At 41.3% G+C, this 24,725-nt stretch overlaps 1 protein-coding gene across 6 annotated transcripts in view; it reads right to left on the bottom strand.

Annotated features, from left to right (window-relative positions):
• The window catches only part of Crag (DENN domain-containing protein Crag), a 346,089-nt gene that overhangs the window by 160,660 nt on the left and 160,704 nt on the right, over positions 1 to 24,725 (bottom strand). For 5 of the 6 annotated variants that reach the window (XM_071666294.1, XM_071666290.1, XM_071666288.1 and 2 more), the window contains 2 exons: positions 19,880 to 19,948; positions 2,998 to 3,855 (listed from right to left, as the gene is read on the bottom strand). In XM_071666294.1, coding sequence (XP_071522395.1) covers positions 2,998 to 3,855; positions 19,880 to 19,948 — 927 coding nt within the window. The remainder of the gene's footprint in view (positions 1 to 2,997; positions 3,856 to 19,879; positions 19,949 to 24,725) is intronic. The other variant, XM_071666292.1, reaches the window with a different exon arrangement.

Here is a 24,725-nt window from a genome sequence, read left to right as displayed (position 1 = left end):
CTGGACAAGGCATATGATAGAGTTGATAGAGATGCTCTGTGGAAGGTATTAAGAATACATGGTGTGGGAGGCAAGTTGTTAGAAGCAGTGAAAAGTTTTTATCGAGGATGTAAGGCATGTGTACGTGTAGGAAGAGAGGAAAGTGATTGGTTCTCAGTGAATGTAGGTTTGCGGCAGGGGTGTGTGATGTCTCCATGGTTGTTTAATTTGTTTATGGTTGGGGTTGTTAGGGAGGTGAATGCAGGAGTTTTGGAAAGAGGGGCAAGTATGCAGTCTGTTATGGATGAGAGAGCTCGGGAAGTTAGTCAGTTGTTCAGTGATGATACAGCGCTGGTGGCTGATTCAGGAGAGAAACTGCAGAAGCTGGTGACTGAGTTTGGTAAAGTGTGTGAAAGAAGAAAGTTAAGAGTAAATGTGAGTAAGAGCAAGGTTATTAGGTACAGTAGGGTTGAGGGTCAAGTCAATTGGGAGGTAACTTTGAATGGAGAAAAACTGGAGGAAGTAAAGTGTTTTAGATATCTGGGAGTGGATCTGGCAGCAGATGGAACCATGGAAGCGGAAGTGAATCATAGGGTGGGGGAGGGGGCGAAAATTCTGGGAGCCTTGAAGAATGTTTGGAAGTCGAGAACATTATCTCGGAAAGCAAAAATGGGTATGTTTGAAGGAATAGTGGTTCCAACAATGTTGTATGGCTGCGATTTGTGGGCTGTGGATAGAGTTGTGCACAGGAGGGTGGATGTGCTGGAAATGAGATGTTTGAGGACAATATGTGGTGTGAGGTGGTTTGATCGAGTAAGTAATGTAAGGGTAAGAGAGATGTGTGGAAATAAAAAGAGGGTGGTTGAGAGAGCAGAAGAGGGTGTTTTGAAATGGTTTGGTCACATGGAGAGGATAAGTGAGGAAAGATTGACCAAGAGGATATATGTGTCAGGGGTGGAGGGAACGAGGAGAAGTGGGAGACCAAATTGCAGGTTTGGAAAGATGGAGTGAAAAAGATTTTGAGTGATCGGGGCCTAAACATGCAGGAGGGTGAAAGGCGTGCAAGGAATAGGGTGAACTGGAACGATGTGGTATACCGGGGTCGATGTGCTGTTAATGGATTGAACCAGGGCATGTGAAGCGTCTGGGGTAATCCATGGAAAGTTCTGTGGGGCCTGGATGTGGAAAGGGAGCTGTGGTTTCGGTGCATTATTACACGACAGCTAGAGACTGAGTGTGAACGAATGGGGCCTTTGTTGTCTTTTCCTAGCGCTACCTCGCACACATGAGGGGGAGGGGGTTGTTATTCCATGTGTGGCGAGGTGGTGATGGGAATAAATAAAGGCAGACAGTATGAATTATGTACATGTGTATATATGTATATGTCTGTGTGTGTATATATATGTGTACACTGAGATGTATAGGTATGTATATTTGTGTATGTGGATGTGTATATATATATACATGTGTACGTGGGTAGGTTGGGCGGGAGACAGCGATAAAGCAAAATAAATAAATAATAAATAATCTTACAGGGAATTATATCATGACTGCTTAGTGAGATGTGTATATATACATTATGCCATGAGGAGGGATACACTGTATGTCTGGCAATGTTGCAGTATGAATATCTATTTATCTGATAAGCTCACCAAACATATAAAATGTTACTATACTGACATATATATATTATTCTCTTTTTCCCCCCCAAAAAATTCTTTTAAATGGTAAGAAAATAAAATTTTTTCCTATTTCATTGAAAACTGATGCACTGAGTGCACATAAAATATCTATAGCAGCTACATTCCGTGGTTACATTTGGAACAAACATGCAACAATGTAGGCTAAGTACTACTTACTCCAGAATAACAACCATCAATTTAGATTATATTAGAGGAAACTCACCAGAATATGTGATGAAAAGGACTTGAGATGGTGATGGGAAAGGGATGGGGTGAAATGAAGGTTACTGCAAGAGGTGGAATAGGGTTGTCTACTCTGACTCTGAATTATCTGATTCAGCAGCTGTTACAGATGGAGGTGGAGGGGACATCTGCCTAAGCCTTTTGTAAAAGTTACCTGATTCTAGCTTTGTTGCATGCTTCTTCTCCCTCTTTTCAAAGCTCTTTGAAGCGAAATGAAGCATCTGTAAGCACTTTAGAAAACACAAGGGCATGTTCACAGTTGGGATCCACATCATTATCTATAGCCACAGGCTTGTCTACATATTCCAATATCACTGCTAACCCCTTCAGCATAAAGTAGCACATGGTAGGGGATGTTTCTACACAGAACTTTACACTTATTTTCTTTATACAGTACCTTACATCCCATTAATTTTTACCTTACCTTATATACCCAATTTTGTATATGTGAGCTGATAATTGCATGAAATTACATGGAAATCAAAGTACTTCATTTGAACCTATTGTTCTATCTGAAGTTCATACAGAATCATGGTCATGTGACAGCAAACTGGCAATCTACTAGGTCAATACTCATTGCAATCCATCTGAGGACTGAACTAAACACTGGAATCTTTCTCTGACTTTGATGAAATTCATCATCTTTCTTTCTTTCAAACTATTCGCCATTTCCCGCATTAGCAAGGTAGCGTTAAGAACAGAGGACTGGGCCTCTGAGGGAATATCCTCACCTGGCTCTCTTCTCTGTTCCTTCTTTTGGAGAGAGAAAAAAAAAAATCATCTAAATAAAACACTGAAAACAAATCACTGCATCTTAGTCTAAGTGATGGGAGTGGGGAAAAAAATGCAGACTTTTCAAAGAGGCAGCTAGAGCAAGATGGCTCTTGCAGTACATTCTTCAAATAATTTCATGAGTGAAGAAATGTGCTGAATGAGCCACAACACTATCTAGCAAGAATTACATGATACAGACAGAAAGACACAAGGACTATGTAGCCAATTAGTCATAAAAACTGGAAACAGACCAGTGCAACCCTGAATTAAGATGTCAGTGTTGCTGAATAACATGCATATTACTTAACTAGACACTTACACGCCACATTGTACTCAATCAAAAGCAGGTTGGCACCGCTGGCAAGACTAGCTGCCGACGACCTCACTATGCTGCCCAATCTTGCTCTCAGTGCATCTGATTCAGAGAAGTCTAGTGCTCGACTTGTGACATAAGGGGAAGAGAAGGAAGATGTGGAAGCAGATGATGAGGACGGGATCATTGCAGTAAGCACAGAGGATGATGAGACTAAATTTACTGATGCAGGTGAAGGAATAATGAGAGGCAGGGAGGGAATAGGTGAGGATGAAGATGGATCTGAGGTTATTATGCCACTTAAAGGAGCTATGGTAGTGAGGGAAGATGATGATGATGATGCTGATGAACATGAAGAAAATGATGGAGTTCTAATGGAGATGGTGGATGGAGTTACTGCTGTATTCAAAGAATCAGTGATGGAGGGAATACTGGATGAAATACTTGTGCATGGGGTGGTTGTGATCATGGTGGAGGTTGTAGAAGAAGTATTCACCGGGTAACTGGAAAGAGGTACAACACAGGAGGTAACACTGGATGAAACACTGACACTGTTAGGGAGAGATGATGCTGATGTACTGGTAATATGTGAAAGAGAAAGGGCAGTTGTGGTGATGATGGATGGTTGAGAAACTGAAAGAGATGTTACAAAAGGCAGAATGGAAGATTTCTGAGCAGCTGAGGATAGTGCAAAGGAAGTAGATGAAATACGAGACACTGAATCAATGTTGGATATGGAAGAGGACGATGCCAGGGAATAAGCCACGATACAGGCATCATTAGGTAAGGAAATAGGGAAGGAACCTGACAAATCATTCGTATCAGATGTGGTGCTCCAAGAAGCTGGGTCTCTTGTGACTGGTACTGCATAAGAAAGACAAGTATCACAGGAATGGAAGGGGCCACAGCACCAGTCAATTGAATGATGCAGAGGTCAAGCACGTAACGGAGCAGCCAAGTGAGCAGCACAGCAGTCATCATAGCCAGGGTAGTAGGACCAGCCATGTAAACAAGAGGTAAGTAAGGCCATGTGTTAGAGTTAGATAAGACAGAACTATGAGTATGTCATGTTTATCTGTCCATCATCAGGTAAAATTTATATCAATCAATAAACCTGATGCTTTGCAGACCAATGTTGTTCTGTTGCATGATTTTCCATATCAGCTTCAAAATGTTATTTACTAATCCTTACTTTGCTAAAAAAAAAAACACACTGGCAGCCAAATGCTACACATATCTAGGGCATAAATAAAGATGATATAACTTTTGACTGTCTTCATATAATTTTCTTAATTCAATCATGGTATCATGAAAATTAAGTTTATCTTATATAATGCTATCATCATAAGCATAGTAATAATCAATCAACTGACCTAAGAGCTGGGACACATGCCACCTTTTGATCTGTTCATTCTCCCCTTCTCAAACTGTGAATGCATTCCTGCATACACCACTGGTAATAGTGTATATATGATTCATGTCCAACCCAACCATGAAGTTTAGTATAATTCAGGTTACTGCTATAAGCTCAATTCATCTTAAAAAATCCTATAAGAATCTAATTGTCATTATATATAATCTAATTATCATTATATATAATGTTAAAAAAGATTTTCTACAATGAACTACAGATATGTCTTGATTTCTGAGCTAATAAACTGAATTATAAATCTTGAAACCATTTCTAATAACTAGGCATGAACATCAACACTAATCACCTTAAAAAATCAACAGATGGTAGATACAGTACAGACAACTGACATGGAAAAATGCACCAAACTAACATGTATCTATTTTTATGCATAGTCGCCATTTCCCGCATTAGCGAGGTAGCATTTAGAACAGAGGACTGAGCCAAAGAGGGAAAATATATATCTATTTATATCTACCACACTCTGTCGCTGTCTCCTGCGTTAGCAAGGCAGTGCAAGGAAACACACAAAAGAATGGCCGAACCCTCCCACATACACATTTATACACACAAATGCCCACACACGCACATATACATACCTATACATTTCAACGCATACATACATATACATACACAGACATAAATATATACACCTGTACATATCATACATGCTGCCTTCATCCATTCCTGCTGCCATCCCACCACATATGAAATGGCATCCCCTCCCCACGTGTGCACGAAGGGTAGCACTAGGAAAAGACAACAAAGGCCACATTCGTTCACACTCAGTCTCTAGTTGTCATGTGTAGTGCACTGAAACCACAACTCCCTTTCCATATCCAGGCCCCACAAAACTTTCCATGGTTTACCCCAGACGCTTCACATGCCCTGGTTCAATCCACTGACAGCACATCGACCCTAGTATACCACATCGTTCCAACTCACTCTATTCCTTGCACGCCTCTCATCCTCCTATGTGTTCAGGCCCCAATTACTAAAAATCTTTCTTCACTCCATCTTTCCACTCCAATTTGGTCTCCCACTTCCCCTTGTTCCCTCCACCTCGACACATATATCCGCTTTGCAATCTTTCCTCACTCATTGTCTCCATGTGACCAAACCATTTTGATACATCCTCTTCTGCTCTCTCAACCACACTATTTTTTTTACCACACATCTCTCTTACCCTTTCATTACTTACTCGATCAAACCACCTCACACCGCATATTGTCCTCAACATCTCATTTCCAACACATCTACCCTCCTCCGCACAACCCTATCTGCAGCCCATGCCTCACAATCATATAACATTGTTGGAACCACTATTCCTTCAAACATATCCATTTTTGCTCTCCAAGATAATGTTCTTGCCTTCCACACATTTTTAAATGCCCCCAGAACCTTTGCCTTACATCCTCGATAAAAACTTTTCACTGCTTCTAACAACTTGCCTCCCACACCATATATTCTTAATACCTTCCATATACATATATATATATTTATTTATTTATTTTCCTTTGTCGCTGTCTCCCACGTTAGCGAGGTAGCGCAAGGAAACAGATGAAAGAATGGCCCAACCCACCCACATACACATGTATATACATACACGTCCACACACGCAAATATATATATACCTATACATCTCAACGCATACATATATATATATATACAGACATATACATATATACACATATACATAATTCATAGTTTGCCTTTATTCATTCCAATCGCCACCTCACCACACATGGAATAACAACCCCCTACCCCCTCATGTGTGTGAGGTAGAGCTAGGAAAAGACAACAAAGGCCACATTCGTTCACACTCAGTCTCTAGCTGTCATGTAATAATGCACCGAAACCACAGCTCCCTTTCCACATCCAGGCCCCACACAACTTTCCATGGTTTATCCCAGATGCTTCACATGCCCTGGTTCAATCCATTGACAGCACGTCGACCCCGGTATACCACATCGTCCCAATTCACTCTATTCCTTGCACGCCTTTCACCCTCCTGCATGTTCAGGCCCCGATCACTCAAAATCTTTTTCACTCCATCTTTCCACCTCCAATTTGGTCTCCCACTTCTCCTTGTTCCCTCCACCTCTGACAAATATGTCCTCTTGGTCAATCTTTCCTCACTCATTCTCTCCATGTGACCAAACCATTTCAAAACACCCTCTTCTGCTCTCTCAACCACACTCTTTTTATTACCACACATCTCTCTTACCCTTACATTACTTACTCGATCAAACCACCTCACACCACATATTGTCCTCAAACATCTCATTTCCAGCACATCCACCCTCCTGCGCACAACTCTATCTATAGCCCACACCTCGCAACCATATATCATTGCTGGAACCACTATTCCTTCAAACATACCCGTTTTTGCTTTCCAAGATAACGTTCTTGACTTTCACACATTCTTCAATGCTCCCAGAACTTTCGCCCCCTCCCCTACCCTATGATTCACTTCTGCTTCCATGGTTCCCTCCGCTGCCAAACCTATTCCCAGATATCTAAAACACTTCACTTCCTCCAGTTTTTCTCCATTCAAACTTACCTCCCAATTGACTTGTCCCTCAACCCTACTGTACCTAACCTTGCTCTTATTCACAATTACTCTCAACTTTCTTCTTTCACACACTTTACCAAACTCAGTCACCAGCTTTTGCAGTTTCTCACCTGAATCAGCCACCAGTGCTGTATCATCAGTGAACAACAATTGACTCACTTCCCAAGCTCTATCATCCACAACAGACTGCATACTTGCCCCTCTTTCCAAAACTCTTGCATTCACCTCCCTAACAACCCCATCCACAAACAAATTAAACAACCATGGAGACATCACACACCCCTGCCACAAACAAGAATATATGTGAGAAATATGCTAAGTATTTCTCACATATATTCTTCATAGCAAACACTTGATTCACACATCCTCTACCACTTCTGAAACCACACTCCCCTTCCCCAATCTGATGCTCTGTACATGCCTTCACCCTCTCAATCAATACCCTCCCATATAATTTCCCAGGAACACTCAACAAACTTATACCTCTGTAATTTGAACACTCACTTTTATCCCCTTTGTCTTTGTAGAATGGCACTATGCAAGCATTCCGCCAATCCTCAGGCACCTCACCATGAGTCATACATACATTAAATAAATATAAATATATATACATCAAAGTTGTATATATACATCAAAGTTGTATGGTTGCGAGGCGTGGGCTATGGATAGAGTTGTGCGCAGGAGGGTGGATGTGCTGGAAATGAGATGTTTGAGGACAATGTGTGGTGTGAGGTGGTTTGATCGAGTAAGTAATGTAAGGGTAAGAGAGATGTGTGGAAATAAAAAGAGCGTGGTTGAGAGAGCAGATGAGGGTGTTTTGAAATGGTTTGGGCACATGGAGAGAATGAGTGAGGAAAGATTGACCAAGAGGATATATGTGTCGGAGGTGGAGGGAGCGAGGAGAAGTGGGAGACCAAATTGGAGGCGGAAAGATGGAGTGAAAAAGATTTTGAGTGATCGGGGCCTGAACATGCAGGAGGGTGGAAGGAGGGCAAGGAATAGAGTGAATTGGATCGATGTGGTATACCGGTGTTGATGTGCTGTCAGTGGATTGAATCAGGGCATGTGAAGCATCTGGGGTAAACCATGGAAAGTTGTGTGGGGCCTGGATGTGGAAAGGGAGCTGTGGTTTCGGGCATTATTGCATGGCAGCTAGAGACTGAGTGTGAACGAATGGGACCTTTGTTGTCTTTTCCTAGTGATACCTCGCACACATGAGGGGGGAGGGGGAAGGTATTCCATGTGTGGCGAGGTGGTGATGGGAGTGAATGGGGGCAGACAGTGTGAATTGTGTGCATGGGTATATATGTATGTGTCTGTGTATGTATATATATGTATACATTGAGATGTATAGGTATGTATATTTGCGTGTGTGGACGTGTGTGTGTATACAATGTGTATGGGGGTGGGTTGGGCCATTTCTTTCGTCTGTTTCCTTGCGCTACCTTGTAAACGCGGGAGAAAAAAAAATACATCAAAGAAGTCTCAATTGATCAAATTCCTGTTGGTTAGATAAACATGACTTGCATCCCTTTCCTTTCTTGTATAAAAGTAATAATCATTTCACTTTAGTTAGTGCATTTATATTCTAATTATCTTTCAAGCTAGCTTTCTGGGAAGATGTTAATGGCAGAGTTAGATGTTTACATATCAGGCAGGTCTAGACTCTTGTCCACACACTGTGGAGAACAAAAATAACTATTAAACTTGGACAAGTTTCTGCCTAAGCTTCTATAATTTACACAAGGAAACTGGCTTACTGAATAGAAAGATGCATAGCATCAGATGCAGTTACTTAATCAATATGACTGAAAGGATCTAATCTAGCTTCTCTAAAGTCTGGGCTTTAAAAGGTTATTAATTAAGTATAATGAAAGCTACTGCAATTGACTTAAAGCCAAAGATTTTTAGCTATAATTAGAGGAAATTTAAAACCTTTTAAATAACCACCTAATTTTCATTTTTTTATAAAATTCATCAAAGGGCCAGAATTACTGTAGTATTACTGTTTACAGGACATGGGTAAAGACAATATACATATTACTAACATGAACTACATTCATAAAAACCAAAGCTATTTGGTCCCTTTCACTTTTTCATACTCATCAATTCTTTGGGTTAATCTCATTTATTACTCAGGATCAGCAGCTGGCACAAATGATAAATGAAAACTACATGAAACAGGAAAAAACTCACTAGCATTTCAGACTCTTTCTAAATAAAGATTGTATGAACTGCAGACGACAAGAACTTATGTATTTCATGAATAAACATGCAAATAATGGGAGCAACCTACCCTTTAGAAACAACTCAGTTTCACACCTCTGATTACTTCCACCAACAGACAGACATAAATGCTAATTCTGACATAAATTTCAAAAGAGATTGATATGGAGAAGATAGGATGAAGTGAATGAAAACTTGAGTGCTTGGGGCCTGAACAGGCAGATGTAAGGAGTGCAAAGGATAGAGTGAACTGGAGCAATGTGGTATACAGTGGGTGATGTGCTGTTGTTTGACTGAATTAAGGTATATGATGCAGCCAGGGGAAACTATGGAAAGGTCTATGGGGCCTGGTTGTTGATGGGGGACTGTGGTTTAGACAGATAAAGAATGGATGTGAGTGAGTGAGGTCTTTTTATTTGTTCCTGGCCCTCCCTCACCAATGCAGGAAACAGCAAACAAGTGTGAAACAAAGATGTCATCAATGGGATAAATGATCTTTTTTGAATGTAACTACACTTCCTGCCTTAGCAAGGTACCATTAGGAAAACATGAACAACAGCCTTACTTAAGCTCATCTAGTCTTTAGCTATAAGATGCACTTAAATCGGAGTCCACAATCAACAACCAAGCCCTAAGTATCACTTCAAGGTTTATCTTATCATTGTCATCATTATCACTATTATCATTAACATTGCTATTATCAACATTCAACTCTAAACCCTCTTCTGTGCGGCTGCTCCTGCAGCTTCAAGGCTTCATTATTTCCAGTAGCAGGAAAATGGTGACTCGTCAGGATGAGAAATTCCTTGATGGGAATGTACTCCCTTCATCAAGAGATGACATGGCCTCAAAGAAGGTGACTTTTCACATGTAGTTTGACCACAAGCAAACAGATTCTGGTAACATGGCTTATCTTAACTGCTTTAAATGCTATGGTTCATCCCAGTGACAGCACATCATACACTAGATACCACATGGATCCATTTCACTTCATCCAATGCAAACCTTTAGCCCTACTGAATATTTAGGCTCTAATACCCCTAAAAACTCTTTCACTCTATGCTACCATCTCCTTGTCTCTCTCTCCCCTTCCTCCCTCCACCAGAAATACATATTCTTTAGTCAGCCTTTCTTTGCATATATTTTCCAAGTGACAGAAACTTTCAGTACACCATAATTGTTCCCCTCAATCAGACTGCACTACCTATGACAACTTTCCCTAACACTGTCATTCCTTTCATGCTTAACTCTCCCCATACCACACACTGTTCTTAGGCACTTCATTTTCACCTTCTCCTCCTCCTTCTCTCTTTCTTTTAAATTAAAGACCCAAGACTTACATCCATAAAATGCTGTCATAACAACTATACTTTGGATTCACCCACATAATGAAGAAAAAATGAGGGGTGACTTGAACATAGCCTTAAAGTTTTTACATAAATTTGACAAAGTGGACAGTGGACATTTTTCTGAGAGATGAAGGGATAGAGCAACAAAAGGAAATAATGCTTAAGAAAAAATTTGTACATAAGAATTTAAGGAAATACTTTTATAGTATAAGAGTGACAGATGAATGGAACAGACTGACTGAGGACATGATCAATGCAGAAAGCATACATAATTTCAGAGGTGGTAGGATAGTAGAGAGCATTTAAGAGATGAGGGTTCCATTGGCATAAAACTCCTTCCCTGTGCAGTACAAATAGGTAATTACTGTAAGTACATTCCACAAATCCTCCAGCACCCCACCTCTGGACCATATAAAACAGCCTGAGTATCCAGACAATGGCACTGTCACCCCAATCTTAAGAAACTCAACTGCATTTCCTTCCCCTCAACTGTTCTGCCACACTTCATTTTGGAAGGTTTTCATGACCTCTTATTTACCATAACAACTATCATGACTCTTCTCATACTACATGCCACCTCATCACAATTACATCATGAATGCCACCTTATTATCTACCACATTCAGGAGTCCTTCAAAATACCCACTCAATCTCTTCCTTAAAACTTCTTGCAGATCACCACTTTCCTATCTGTTCTCCTAACTATTGCCTCAATCTGTTGTCTTGCTCCCTTGATATAAGCCATCGCCCCTATTCATTATTTTATTTATTTATTTTATTTTGCTTTGTCGCTGTCTCCCACATTAGCGAGGTAATGCAAGGAAACAAACGAAAGAATGGCCCAACCCACCCACATACACATGTATATACATACACGTCCACACACGCAAATATACATACCTATACATCTCAATGTACACATATATATACACACATAGACATATACATATATACACATGTAAAAAATTTATACTGTCTGCCTTTATTTATTCCCATCACCACCTCACCACACCTGGAATAACAAACCCCTCCCCCCTCATGTGTGCGAGGTAGCGCTAGGAAAAGATAACAAAGGCCCCATTCATTCACACTCAGTCTCTAGCTGTCATGTAATAATGCACCGAAACCACAGCTCCCTTTCCACATCCAGGCCCCACAGAACTTTCCATGGTTTCCCCTAGATGCTTCACATGCCCTGGTTCAATCCACTGACAGCACATCGACCCCGGTACACTACATCGTTCCAATTCACTCCATTCCTTGCCCTCCTTTCACCTTCCTGCATGTTCAGGCCCCGATCTCTCAAAATCTTTTTCACTCCATCCTTCCATCTCCAATTTGGTCTCCCACTTCTCCTCGTTCCCTCCACCTCTGACACATATATCCTTTTGGTCAATCTTTCCTCACTCATTCTCTCCATGTGACCAAACCATTTCAAAACACCCTCTTCTGCTCTCTCAACCACACTCTTTTTATTTCCACGCATCTCTCTTACCCTTACAATACTTACTTGATCAAACCACCTCACACCACATATTGTCCTCAAACATCTCATTTCCAGCACATCCACCCTCCTGCACACAACTCTATCTATAGCCCACGCCTCACAACTATACAACATTGTTGGAACCACTATTCCTTCAAACATACCCATTTTTGCTTTCCGAGATAATGTTCTTGACTTCCAAACATTCTTCAAAGCTCCCAGAATTTTTGCCCCCTCCCCCACCCTATGATTCACTTCTGCTTCCATGGTTCCATCCGCTGCCAGATCCACTCCCAGATATCTAAAACACTTTACTTCCTCCAGTTTTTCTCCAATCAAACTTACCTCCCAACTGACTTGACCCTCAACCCTACTGTACCTAATAACCTTGCTCTTATTCACATTTACTCTTAACTTTCTTCTTTCACACACTTTACCAAACTCAGTCACCAGCTTCTGCAGTTTCTCACATGAATCAGCCACCAGCGCTGTATCATCAGCGAACAACAACTGACTCACTTCCCAAGCTCTCTCATCCACAACAGACTTCATACTTGCCCCTCTTTCCAAAACTCTTGCATTCACCTCCCTAACAACCCCATCCATAAACAAATTAAACAACCATGGAGACATCACACACCCCTGCCGCAAACCTACATTCACTGAGACCAATCACTTTCCTCTCTTCCTACACGTACACATGCCTTACATTCTCGATAAAAACTTTTCACTGCTTCTAACAACTTGCCTCCCACACCATATATTCTTAATACCTTCCATAGAGCATCTCTATCAACTCTATCATATGCCTTCTCCAGATCCATAAATGCTACATACAAATCCATTTGCTTTTCTAAGTATTTCTCACATACATACTTCAAAGCAAACACCTGATCCACACATCCTCTACCACTTCTGAAACCACACTGCTCTTCTCCAATCTGATGCTCTGTACATGCCTTCACCCTCTCAATCAATACCCTCCCATATAATATACCAGGGATACTCAACAAACTTATACCTCTGTAATTTGAGCACTCACTCTTATCCCCCTTGCCTTTGTACAATAGCACTAAGCAAGCATTCCGCCAATCCTCAGGCACCTCACCATGAATCATACATACATTAAATAATCTTACCAACCAGTCAACAATACAGTCACCCCCTTTTTTAATAAATTCCACTGCAATAACATCCAAACCTGCTGCTTTGCCGGCTTTCATCTTCCGCAAAGCTTTTACTACCTCTTCTCTGTTTACCAAATCAATTTCCCTAACCCTCTCACTTTGCACACCACCTCAACCAAAGCACCCTATATCTGCCACTCTATCATCAAACACTCAACAAACCTTCAAAATACTCACTACATCTCCTTCTCATATCACCACTAATTGTTATCACCTCCCCATTAGCCCCCTTCACTGAAGTTCCTATTTGCTCCCTTGTCTTACGCACTTTATTTACATCCTTCCAGAATATCTTTTTATTCTCCCTAAAATTTAATGATACTCTCTCACCCCAACTCTCATTTGCCCTCTTTTTCACCTCTTGCACCTTTCTCTTGACCTCCTGCCTCTTCCCTTTATACATCTCCCACTCATTTGCATTTTTTCCCTGCAAAAATCGTCCAAAAGCCTCTCTCTTCTCTTTCACTAATAATCTTACTTCTTCATCCCACCACTCACTACCCTTTCTGATCTGCCCACCTCCCATGCTTCTCATGCCACAAGCATCTTTTGTGCAAGCCATCACTGCTTCCCTAAATACATACCATTCCTCCCCCACTCCCCTTACCTCCTTTCTTCTCACCTTTTTCCATTCTGTATTCAGTCTCTCCTGGTACTTCCTCACACAAGTCTCCTTCCCAAGCTCACTTACTCTCACCACTCTCTTCACCCCAACATTCTCTCTTCTTTTCTGAAAACCCATACAAATCTTCACCTTCGCCTCCACAAGATAATGATCATACATCCCTCCAGTTGCACCTTTCAGCACATTAACATCCAAAAGTCTCTCTTTCGCGCGCCTATCAATTAAAACGTAATCCAATAATGCTCTCTGGCCATCTCTCCTACTTACATACGTTTACTTATGTATATCTCACTTTTTAAACCAGGTATTCCCAATCACCAGTCCTTTTTCAGCACATAAATCTACAAGCTCTTCACCAATTCCATTTACAACACTGATCACCCCATGTATACCAATTATTCCCTCAGCTGCCACATTACTCACCTTTGCATTCAAATCACCCATCACTATTCTATAACCCGGTCTTGTGCATCAAAACCACTAACACACTCATTCAGCTGCTCCCAAAACACTTGCCTCTCATGATCTTTCTTCTCATGCCCAGGTGCATATAAACCAATAATCACCCATCTCTCTTCATCAACTTTCAGTTTTACCTACATCAATCTAGAATTTACTTTCTTACACTCTATCACATACCCCCACAACTCCTGTTTCAGGAGTAGTGCTACTCCTTCCCTTGATCTTGTCCTCTCGCTAACCCCTGACTTTACTCCCATGACATTCCCAAACCACTCTTCCACTTTACCCTTGAGCTTCGTTTCACTCAGAGCCAAAACATCCAGGTTCCTTTCCTCAAACATACTACCTGTCTCTCCTTTTTTCTCATCTTGGTTACATCCACGCACATTTAGACACCCCAATCAGAGCCTTCGAGGAGGATGAGCACTCCCCGCGTGACTCCTTCTTCTGTTTCCCCTTTTAGAAAGTTAAAATACAAATAGGGAAGGGTTTCTGGCCCCCCGCTCCCGTCCCCTTTAGTCGCCTTCTACGACATGTGAGGAATGCGTGGGAAGTATTCTTTCTCCCCTATCCCCAGGGATAAAAATGTTTTCTTATTCTCTCTTTGGTTCATCAATACTCTCTCAATCCATCTTGCACCTGCTCTCTTTTTCAGCTCCCATGTTCTTCTCTTGAACACCTGGCACTTTCTCTTGCTTTCCTCCCAATGCTAAACATTCCCTTACAGTAACTGTTCATACAGCTCCATCCTCTCTGTTTCCATCACTCACTACCTTTCTTCATAATCCCATATCCTACCTTAAGCATGTCACACACTTCAGCTACACTTCTACAAACTGCTTCGTTAAAAACCTTCCACTCCTCTAATTTCACTTTCTTTCATCATATGCCAATCTTCTCTCAATCCCTCTTGAAATCTGCACACAGGCCCCTTAACCAAATTCACTCACTTTCACTATTACCTTCGCATATAAGTCATTCCCTCTCATCCTAGACTTCCACCACAAACTTTTATACTTGTTTCCAAAAAGCAACGATCAAATGATCTTACTGCTGCCCTTCAAAGCATTTTCACATCGAATAGCCTATCTATTGCATGCTTGTCAGTGTTCATATACTTTAATAATGTCAGCTGACCCCCAACCTGACTCATCCAAGGATATAATAAAATGTTATGTGTGATAACATAAAACTCATTACTTTGTAGATATAAGCAGATGGGGTAATGCCATCGCTATGTCCCCTGAATCCTTTAGCTATTGCCTACGCAAATATATGACATGATATTTTTACAGACAAAGACCTACTTATTTCTTACAGCAGGCAAAAATACACAAGCACATAAGCACTGGACCTGGAGAGAAAGATACGCTAGATTCTTTAAGCAGCTTCTATAACAAATGGCTTTCAATGATTTTATATGTTCTTCTATCTATCTATATCTCTAATGCCTGTGTCCTTAAGAAACTTCCTTAAGGGGTTGGCCATGGCAAAAAATCTCCATAACTGGTGAACTCCAGTACAGCTTCTTTGCTTTAAGCACTTCACCCTTAATAGACCACTGGCATAGGGCAACTCTGGCACAGAGTACTCTGAGACTCCTACCTTAAGTGTCTACTTAATGTTCCAAACTACAACTTCCAGTTAACGGTCCCATCTAAATGTTCCTACCTACTATTTCTATCTAATGTCCTACCATTTTGCCAAAAGGCAGGGCTAACGCACAGCACTTATGACAGGAAAATCTATGGTAATGAAGACTGAGTTGTGTGATTTAAGTGTTCTCCAGTGCTGTGTGTGACAAAAAGAGGGTATATTTGTAGACAGAATGCCAGCAGCACATGTGTGGATGAAGCAGAATAAAAAGTCAGCTACCTGGGTCAAGAAGTGCAATTTGACAGCTAGTGAAGTGCAGGCACACTACACAGCCATCAGTAACCCTCCCAATACCAAGGCAAGTAGTACCAGTAATATACCTCCCTAGGCAGTAGCTGCCTACCAACTGCTACTTATCAATTCCTTTTTCTTTTTAATCAGTTAACTTGAAGGTATGGAGGATGCAAGCACCCAAAATATTTGGGGAAGATTCTGCATATGCCACTCTACATGAAAGAAAAAGCCAAAACAATTAGGACAATCAGAAATAAATTTGATTTTTTTTTTTTTTTTTTGCTTTGTCGCTGTCTCCTGCGTCTGCGAGGTAGCGCAAGGAAACAGAAGAAAGAAATGGCCCAACCCACCCCCTTACACATGTATATACATACGTCCACACACGCAAATATAAATACCTACACAGCTTTCCATGGTTTACCCCAGACGCTTCATATGCCCCGATTCAATCCACTGACAGCACGTCGACCCCGGTATACCACATCGCTCCAATTCACTCTATTCCTTGCCCTCCTTTCACCCTCCTGCATGTTCAGGCCCCGATCACACAAAATCTTTTTCACTCCATCTTTCCACCTCCAATTTGGTCTCCCTCTTCTCCTCGTTCCCTCCACCTCCGACACATATATCCTCTTGGTCAATCTTTCCTCACTCATTCTCTCCATGTGCCCAAACCATTTCAAAACACCCTCTTCTGCTCTCTCAACCACGCTCTTTTTATTTCCACACATCTCTCTTACCCTTACGTTACTTACTCGATCAAACCACCTCACACCACACATTGCCCTCAATCATCTCATTTCCAGCACATCCATCCTCCTGCGCACAACTCTATCCATAGCCCACACCTCGCAACCATACAACGTTGTTGGAACCACTATTCCTTCAAACATACCCATTTTTGCTTTCCGAGATAATGTTCTCGACTTCCACACATTCTTCAAGGCTCCCAGAATTTTCGCCCCCTCCCCCACCCTATGATCCACTTCCGCTTCCATAGTTCCATCCGCTGCCAGATCCACTCCCAGATATCTAAAACACTTCACTTCCTCCAGTTTTTCTCCATGCAAACTCACCTCCCAATTGACTTGACCCTCAACCCTACTGTACCTAATAACCTTGCTCTTATTCACATTTACTCTTAACTTTCTTCTTTCACACACTTTACCAAACTCAGTCACCAGCTTCTGCAGTTTCTCACATGAATCAGCCACCAGCGCTGTATCATCAGCGAACAACAACTGACTCACTTCCCAAGCTCTCTCATCCCCAACAGACTTCATACTTGCCCCTCTTTCCAAAACTCTTGCATTTACCTCCCTAACAACCCCATCCATAAACAAATTAAACAACCATGGAGACATCACACACCCCTGCCGCAAACCTACATTCACTGAGAACCAATCACTTTCCTCTCTTCCTACACATACACATGCCTTACATCCTCGATAAAAACTTTTCACTGCTTCTAACAACTTGCCTCCCACACCATATATTCTTAATACCTTCCACAGAGCATCTCTATCAACTCTATCATATGCCTTCTCCAGATCCATAAATGCTACATACAAATCCATTTGCTTTTCTAAGTATTTCTCACATACATTCTTCAAAGCAAACACCTGATCCACACATCCTCTACCACTTCTGAAACCACACTGCTCTTCCCCAATCTGATGCTCTGTACATGCCTTCACCCTCTCAATCAATACCTTCCCATATAATTTACCAGGAATACTCAACAAACTTATACCTCTGTAATTTGAGCACTCACTCTTATCCCCTTTGCCTTTGTACAATGGCACTATGCACGCATTCCGCCAATCCTCAGGCACCTCACCATGAGTCATACATACATTAAATAACCTTACCAACCAGTCAACAATACAGTCACCCCCTTTTTTAATAAATTCCACTGCAATACCATCCAAACCTGCTGCCTTGCCGGCTTTCATATTCCGCAAAGCTTTTACTACCTCTTCTCTGTTTACCAAATCATTTTCCCTAACCCTCTCACTTTGCACACCACCTCGACCAAAACACCCTATATCTGCCACTCTATCATCAAACACATTCAACAAACCTTCAAAATACTCACTCCATCTCCTTCTCACATCACCACTACTTGTTATCACCTCCCCATTTGCGCCCTTCACTGAAGTTCCCATTTGCTCCCTTGTCTTACGCACTTTATTTACCTCCTTCCAGAACATCTTTTTATTCTCCCTAAAATTTAATGATACTCTCTCACCCCAACTCTCATTTGCCCTTTTTTTCACCTCTTGCACCTTTCTCTTGACCTCCTGTCTCTTTCTTTTATACGTCTCCCACTCAACTGCATTTTTTCCCTGCAAAAACCGTCCAAATGCCTCTCTTTTCTCTTTCACTAATACTCTTACTTCTTCATCCCACCACTCACTACCCTTTCTAATCAACCCACCTCCCACTCTTCTCATGCCACAAGCATCTTTTGCGCAATCCATCACTGATTCCCTAAATACATCCCATTCCTCCCCCACTCCCCTTACTTCCATTGTTCTCACCTTTTTCCATTCTGTACTCAGTCTCTCCTGGTACTTCCTCACACAAGTCTCCTTCCCAAGCTCACTTACTCTCACCACCCTCTTCACCCCAACATTCACTCTTTTTTTCTGAAAACCCATACAAATCTTCACCTTAGCCTCCACAAGATAATTTTCAGACATCCCTCCAGTTGCACCTCTCAGCACATTAACATCCAAAAGTCTCTCTTTCGCGCGCCTGTCAATTAACACGTAATCCAATAACGCTCTCTGGCCATCTCTCCTACTTACATAAGTATACTTATGTATATCTCGCTTTTTAAACCAGGTATTCCCAATCATCAGTCCTTTTTCAGTACATAAATCTACAAGCTCTTCACCATTTCCATTTACAACACTGAACACCCCATGTATACCAATTATTCCCTCAACTGCCACATTACTCACCTTTGCATTCAAATCACCCATCACTATAACCCGGTCTCGTGCATCAAAACCACTAACACACTCATTCAGCTGCTCCCAAAACACTTGCCTCTCATGATCTTTCTTCTCATGCCCAGGTGCATATGCACCAATAATCACCCATCTCTCTCCATCAACTTTCAGTTTTACCCATATTAATCGAGAATTTACTTTCTTACATTCTATCACGTACTCCCACAACTCCTGTTTGAGGAGTACTGCTACTCCTTCCCTTGCTCTTGTCCTCTCACTAACCCCTGACTTTACTCCCAAGACATATATTACATATGTCATATATTGCATATATTACCTTGATAAAGATCCTATCATGTCTCTATTCAAATTTTCATCAAATGAGACCTTGTTTCTTCCTTCCCATCTACAAATCTTCCTTAACCTTTCTACTTCCTTTTTCCTATCTACAAATCTTCTGCTATATTCTTTTTATACCTCTGATCAGTAGTTGTAACAAACAAGGATAAAGATGATCAGTTGTGCCAGCTTCTGGTGCACAAAGTATAAAATGTGCAAGACATGAAATTATTTTGTTAAGCACTACCTATGTTAGTTAAGCCAAAATATGGCATTAAGCTACTCAAAAATAGGAGAAATAAATCAATGTATATTATATTTTCCCCAAATTATTAGTGTCATGGATTAATACTTAAACAAGTACTGGCTTGTCCTTACCAGCTGTGGGAGGTGCACCAGGAGAGCTGACACTTTCGCTCGTCTCACTAACAGAGCAATACCCAGGGTCTGCAACAAGAAGTTATCATAAATATGGTGTTCTAGGGATGTCCAGGGGGAACATTTTGATGGTATTCCTTCATTTCTGATGAGATAAATGGTTTTACAGAAAGATCTGACCATTGCTAAAATTTTGATCTTCAATAAACCGCAAAGCTGAAGGCTGAGTTATGATGTAGTAAAAGCAAGACAGGCAAAACTATTTCTTAAATTTTATCATACTGTACAGTTCTCTAACAAGAGAATTTGATGCTGACTTTATTCCCTTATTCTTCTGACAGGGTCATGGTAGTATAAACATGAGCACTAATTTACAAGAACGTTTTGTGAAGGATATATGAAGCAAATTGGCAAAGTTCCCTTCTGTTCCCTACATGCAGCTTACAATGTCACACCTTGTAAAGCAATGACCTCAAAATATTAGATATAAAAGGCTTATGATTTATTTTCAAGGCTTAATTTGTTTACCCATCACAGAACATAATGAGATTTCATGGAATTACAAAGAAAAAACAAGAGGAAAAAATAATCATATTTTTGTGATATCTAAAGGTGTAAAGATGTCAGATAAGTGGATAGGGAACTTTGGTCTCCGTGCATTACACATGATAGCTAGGGATTTAGTGTGAATGAAAGTGGCCTTTTCTCTGTGTTTCTGGTGCTACAATGCTGAAGCAGAGGGTAGTAATGCTGTTTCCTGTGCGGTGGGATGGCACCACGAATGGCTGAAGGCAAGAAAGTATTCATGTACATGTGTATATATACTTATCTACTTATCATACTTTGTTGCTGTCTCCCGTGTTAGCGAGGTAGCGCAAGGAAACAGACGAAAGAATGGCCCAACCCACCAGCATACACATGTATATACATATACGCCCACACATGCAGATATACATACCTATACATTTCAACATATACATACATATACATACACAGACATATACATATATACACATGCACATATTCATACATGCTGCCATCATCCATTCCCGCTATCACCCTGCCAAACATGAAATGACACCCCCCTCCCCCCACATGTAAGCAAGGTAGCGCTAGGAAAGGACAACAAAGGCCACATTCATCCACACTCAGACTCTAGCTGTCATGTGTAATGCACCGAAACCACAACTCCCTTTCCACATCCAAGCCCCACAAAACTTTTCATGGTTTACCCCAGACACTTCACATGCCCTGGTTCAATCCATTGACAGCAGGCCCACCCTAGTATACCATCCTTCCACCTCCAATTTGGTCTCCCACTTCTCCTCATTCCCTCCACCTCAGACATATATATCCTCTTTGTCAACCTTTCCTCTCATTCTTTCCATGTGACCAAACCATTTCAATACACCCTCTTCTGCTCTCTCAACCACACTCTTTTCATTAACACATCTCTCTTACCCTTTTATTACTTACTCGATCAAACCACCTCACACCACATATTGTCCTCAAAGATCTCATTTCCAACACATCTACCCTCCTCTGCACAACTCAATCTATAACCCATGCCTCACGAACAGATAACATTGTTGGAAACAATTCCTTCAAACATATCCATTTTTGCTGTCCGAGATAATGTTCTTGCCTTCCACACATTCTTCAATGCTCCCAGAACCTTTGCCCCCTCCCCCACCCTGTGAGTCACTTCCACTTCCATGGTTCCATCCACTGCCAAATCCACTCCCAGATATATAAAACACTTCACTTCCTCCAGTTTTTCCCCATTCAAAGTTATCTCCCAATTTACTTGTTCCTCAACTCTACTGAACCTAATAACCTTGCTCTTATTCACATTTACTCTCAGCTTTCTTCTTTCATACACTTTACCAAACTCAGTCACCAACTTAAGCAGCTTCTCACCAGAATCAGCCACCAGTGCTGTATCATCAGCAAACAACAACTGACTCACTTCCTAAGCCCTCTAATCCACAACAGACTGAATACTTGCCCCTCTCTCCAAATCTCTTGCATTCAACTTCCTAACAACTCCATCCATAAACAAACTAAACCATGGAGACACCACGCACCCCTGCCGCAAGGCGATATTCACTGGGAACCAATCACTTTCCTCTCTTCCTACTCATACGCATGCCTTACATCTTCAATAAAAGCTTTTCACTGCTTCTAGCAATTTACCTCTCACACTATATACTCTTAATACTTTCCACAGAGCATCTCTATCAACTCTATCATATGCCTTCTCCAGATCCTTAAGTGCTACATACAATTCCATCTGCTTTTCTAAGTATTTCTCACATACATTCTTCAAAGCAAATACCTGATCCACACATTATTATTATCATTATTATACTTTGTCACTGTTTCCCCAATCTGATGTTCTGTACATGCCTTCACCCTCTCAATCAATACCCTCCCATATAATTTCCCAAGAATATTCAGCAAACTTATACCTCTGTAATTTGAAAACTCACCTATATCCTGTTTGCCTTTGTACAATGGCACTATACATGCATTCCACCAATCCTCAGGCACTTCACCATGAAACATACATATACTGAATGTCCTCACCAACCCTTCAACAACACAGTCACCCCCTTTTTTAATAAATTCCACAACAATACCATCCAAACCTGCTGCCTTGCTGGTTTTCATCTTCTGCAAAGCTTTCACTACCTCTTCTCTGTTTACCAAATCCTTCTCCCTGACCCTCTCACTTCACACACTGCCTCGACCAAAACACCCTATATCTGCCACTCTATCATCAAACACATTCAACAAACCTTCAAAATACTCTTTCCACCTGCCTCTCACTTCACCACTACTTGTTATTTCCTCCTCATTTGCTCCTTTCAACGATGTTCCCATTTGTTCTCTTGTCTTAAGCACTTTATTTACCTCCTGCCAAAATATCTTTTTCTTCTCCATAAAATTTGATAATACTCTCTCACCCCAACTCTCATTTGCCCTCTTTTTCACCTCTTGCACCTTTCTCTTGACCTCTTGCTTCTTTCTTTTATGCATCTCCCAGGCCCCACAGAACTTTCCATGGTTTACCCCAGACGCTTCACATGCCCTGGTTCAATCCATTGACAGCACGTCGACCCCGGCATACCACATCGTTCCAATTCACTCTATTCCTTGCACACCTTTCCCCCTCCTGCATGTTCAGGCCCCAATCACTCAAAATCTTTTTCACTCCATCTTTCCACCTCCAATTTGGTCTCCCACTTCTCATTCCCTCCACCTCTGACACATATATCCTCTTAGACAATCTCTCCTCTCTCATTCTCTCCATGTGACCAAACCATTTCAAAACACCCTCTTCTGCTCTCTCAACCACACCCTTTTCATTAACACACATGGAAAGTTTTGTGAGGCCTGGATGTGGAGAGGGAGCTGTGGTTTCAGTGCATTACACATGACAGCTAGAGTTTGATTGTGGACAAATATGGCCTTTGTTGTCCTTTCCTAGCACTACCTTGCTTACATGTGGGGGGAGGGGGGTGTCATTTTCATGCGTGGCGGGGTGGCGGTGGGAATGGATGAAGGCAGCATGTATGAATATGTATGTGCAAGTGTATATATGTCTGTGTATGTACATGTATGTATACGTTGAAATGTATAGGTATGTATATGTGCATGTGTGGGCGTTTATGTACATACATGTGTATGTGGGTGGGTTGGGCCATTCTTTCGTCTGTTTCCTTGCGCTACCTTGCTAACGCGGGAGACAGCGACAAAGTATAATAAATAATATATAAATAAATGTATCTGTATGTATATGTGCGTATATAGGCATTTATGTATATATATGTGCATATGAGTGGATGGGCAATTCTTCGTCTTTTTCCTGGCACTACCTCGCTGATGCAGGAAACAGCAATTACATATAATAACAATAATAAAAATATATATACATGTATTCCTGGTAAAGTATATGGGAGGGTATTGATTGAGAGGGTGAAGGCATGTACAGAGCATCAGATTGAGGAAGAGCAGTGTGGTTTCAGAAGTGGTAGAGGATGTGTGGATCAGGTGTTTGCTTTGAAGAATGTATGTGAGAAATACTTAGAAAAGCAAATGGATTTGTAAGTAGCATTTATGGATCTGGACAAGGAATATGATACAGTTGATAGAGATGCTCTGTGGAAGGTATTAAGAATATATGGTGTGGGAGGCAAGTTGTTAGAAGCAGTGAAAAGTTTTTATCGAGGATGTAAGGCATGTGTACGTGTAGGAAGAGAGGAAAATGATTGGTTCTCAGTGAATGTAGGTTTGTGGCAGGGGTGTGTGATGTCTCCGGTTGTTTAATTTGTTTATGGATGGGGTTGTTAGGGAGGTGAATGCAAGAGTTTTGGAAAGAGGGGCAAGTATGAAGTCTGTTGGGGATGAGAGAGCTTGGGAAGTGAGTCAGTTGTTGTTCGCTGATGATACAGTGCTGGTGGCTGATTCATGTGAGAAACAGCAGAAGCTTGTGACTGAGTTTGGTAAAGAGTGTGAAAGAAGAAAGTTAAGAGTAAATGTGAATAAGAGCAAGGTTATTAGGTACAGTAGGGTTGAGGGTCAAGTCAATTGGGAGGTAAGTTTGAATGGAGAAAAACTGGAGGAAGTAAAGTGTTTTAGATATCTGGGAGTGGATCTGGCAGCGGATGGAACTATGAAAGCGGAAGTGAATCATAGGGTGGGGGAGGGGGCGAAAATCTTAGGAGCCTTGAAGAATGTGTGGAAGTTGAGAACATTATCTCGGAAAGCAAAAATGGGTATGTTTGAAGGAATAGTGGTTCCAACAATGTTGTATGGTTGCGAGGCGTGGGCTATGGATAGA

This window comes from Panulirus ornatus, chromosome 11 (assembly GCF_036320965.1).
Source record: "Panulirus ornatus isolate Po-2019 chromosome 11, ASM3632096v1, whole genome shotgun sequence".
NCBI classification, from domain to species: domain Eukaryota; kingdom Metazoa; phylum Arthropoda; class Malacostraca; order Decapoda; family Palinuridae; genus Panulirus; species Panulirus ornatus.
This window is presented reverse-complemented; position numbering and strand designations above follow the sequence as displayed.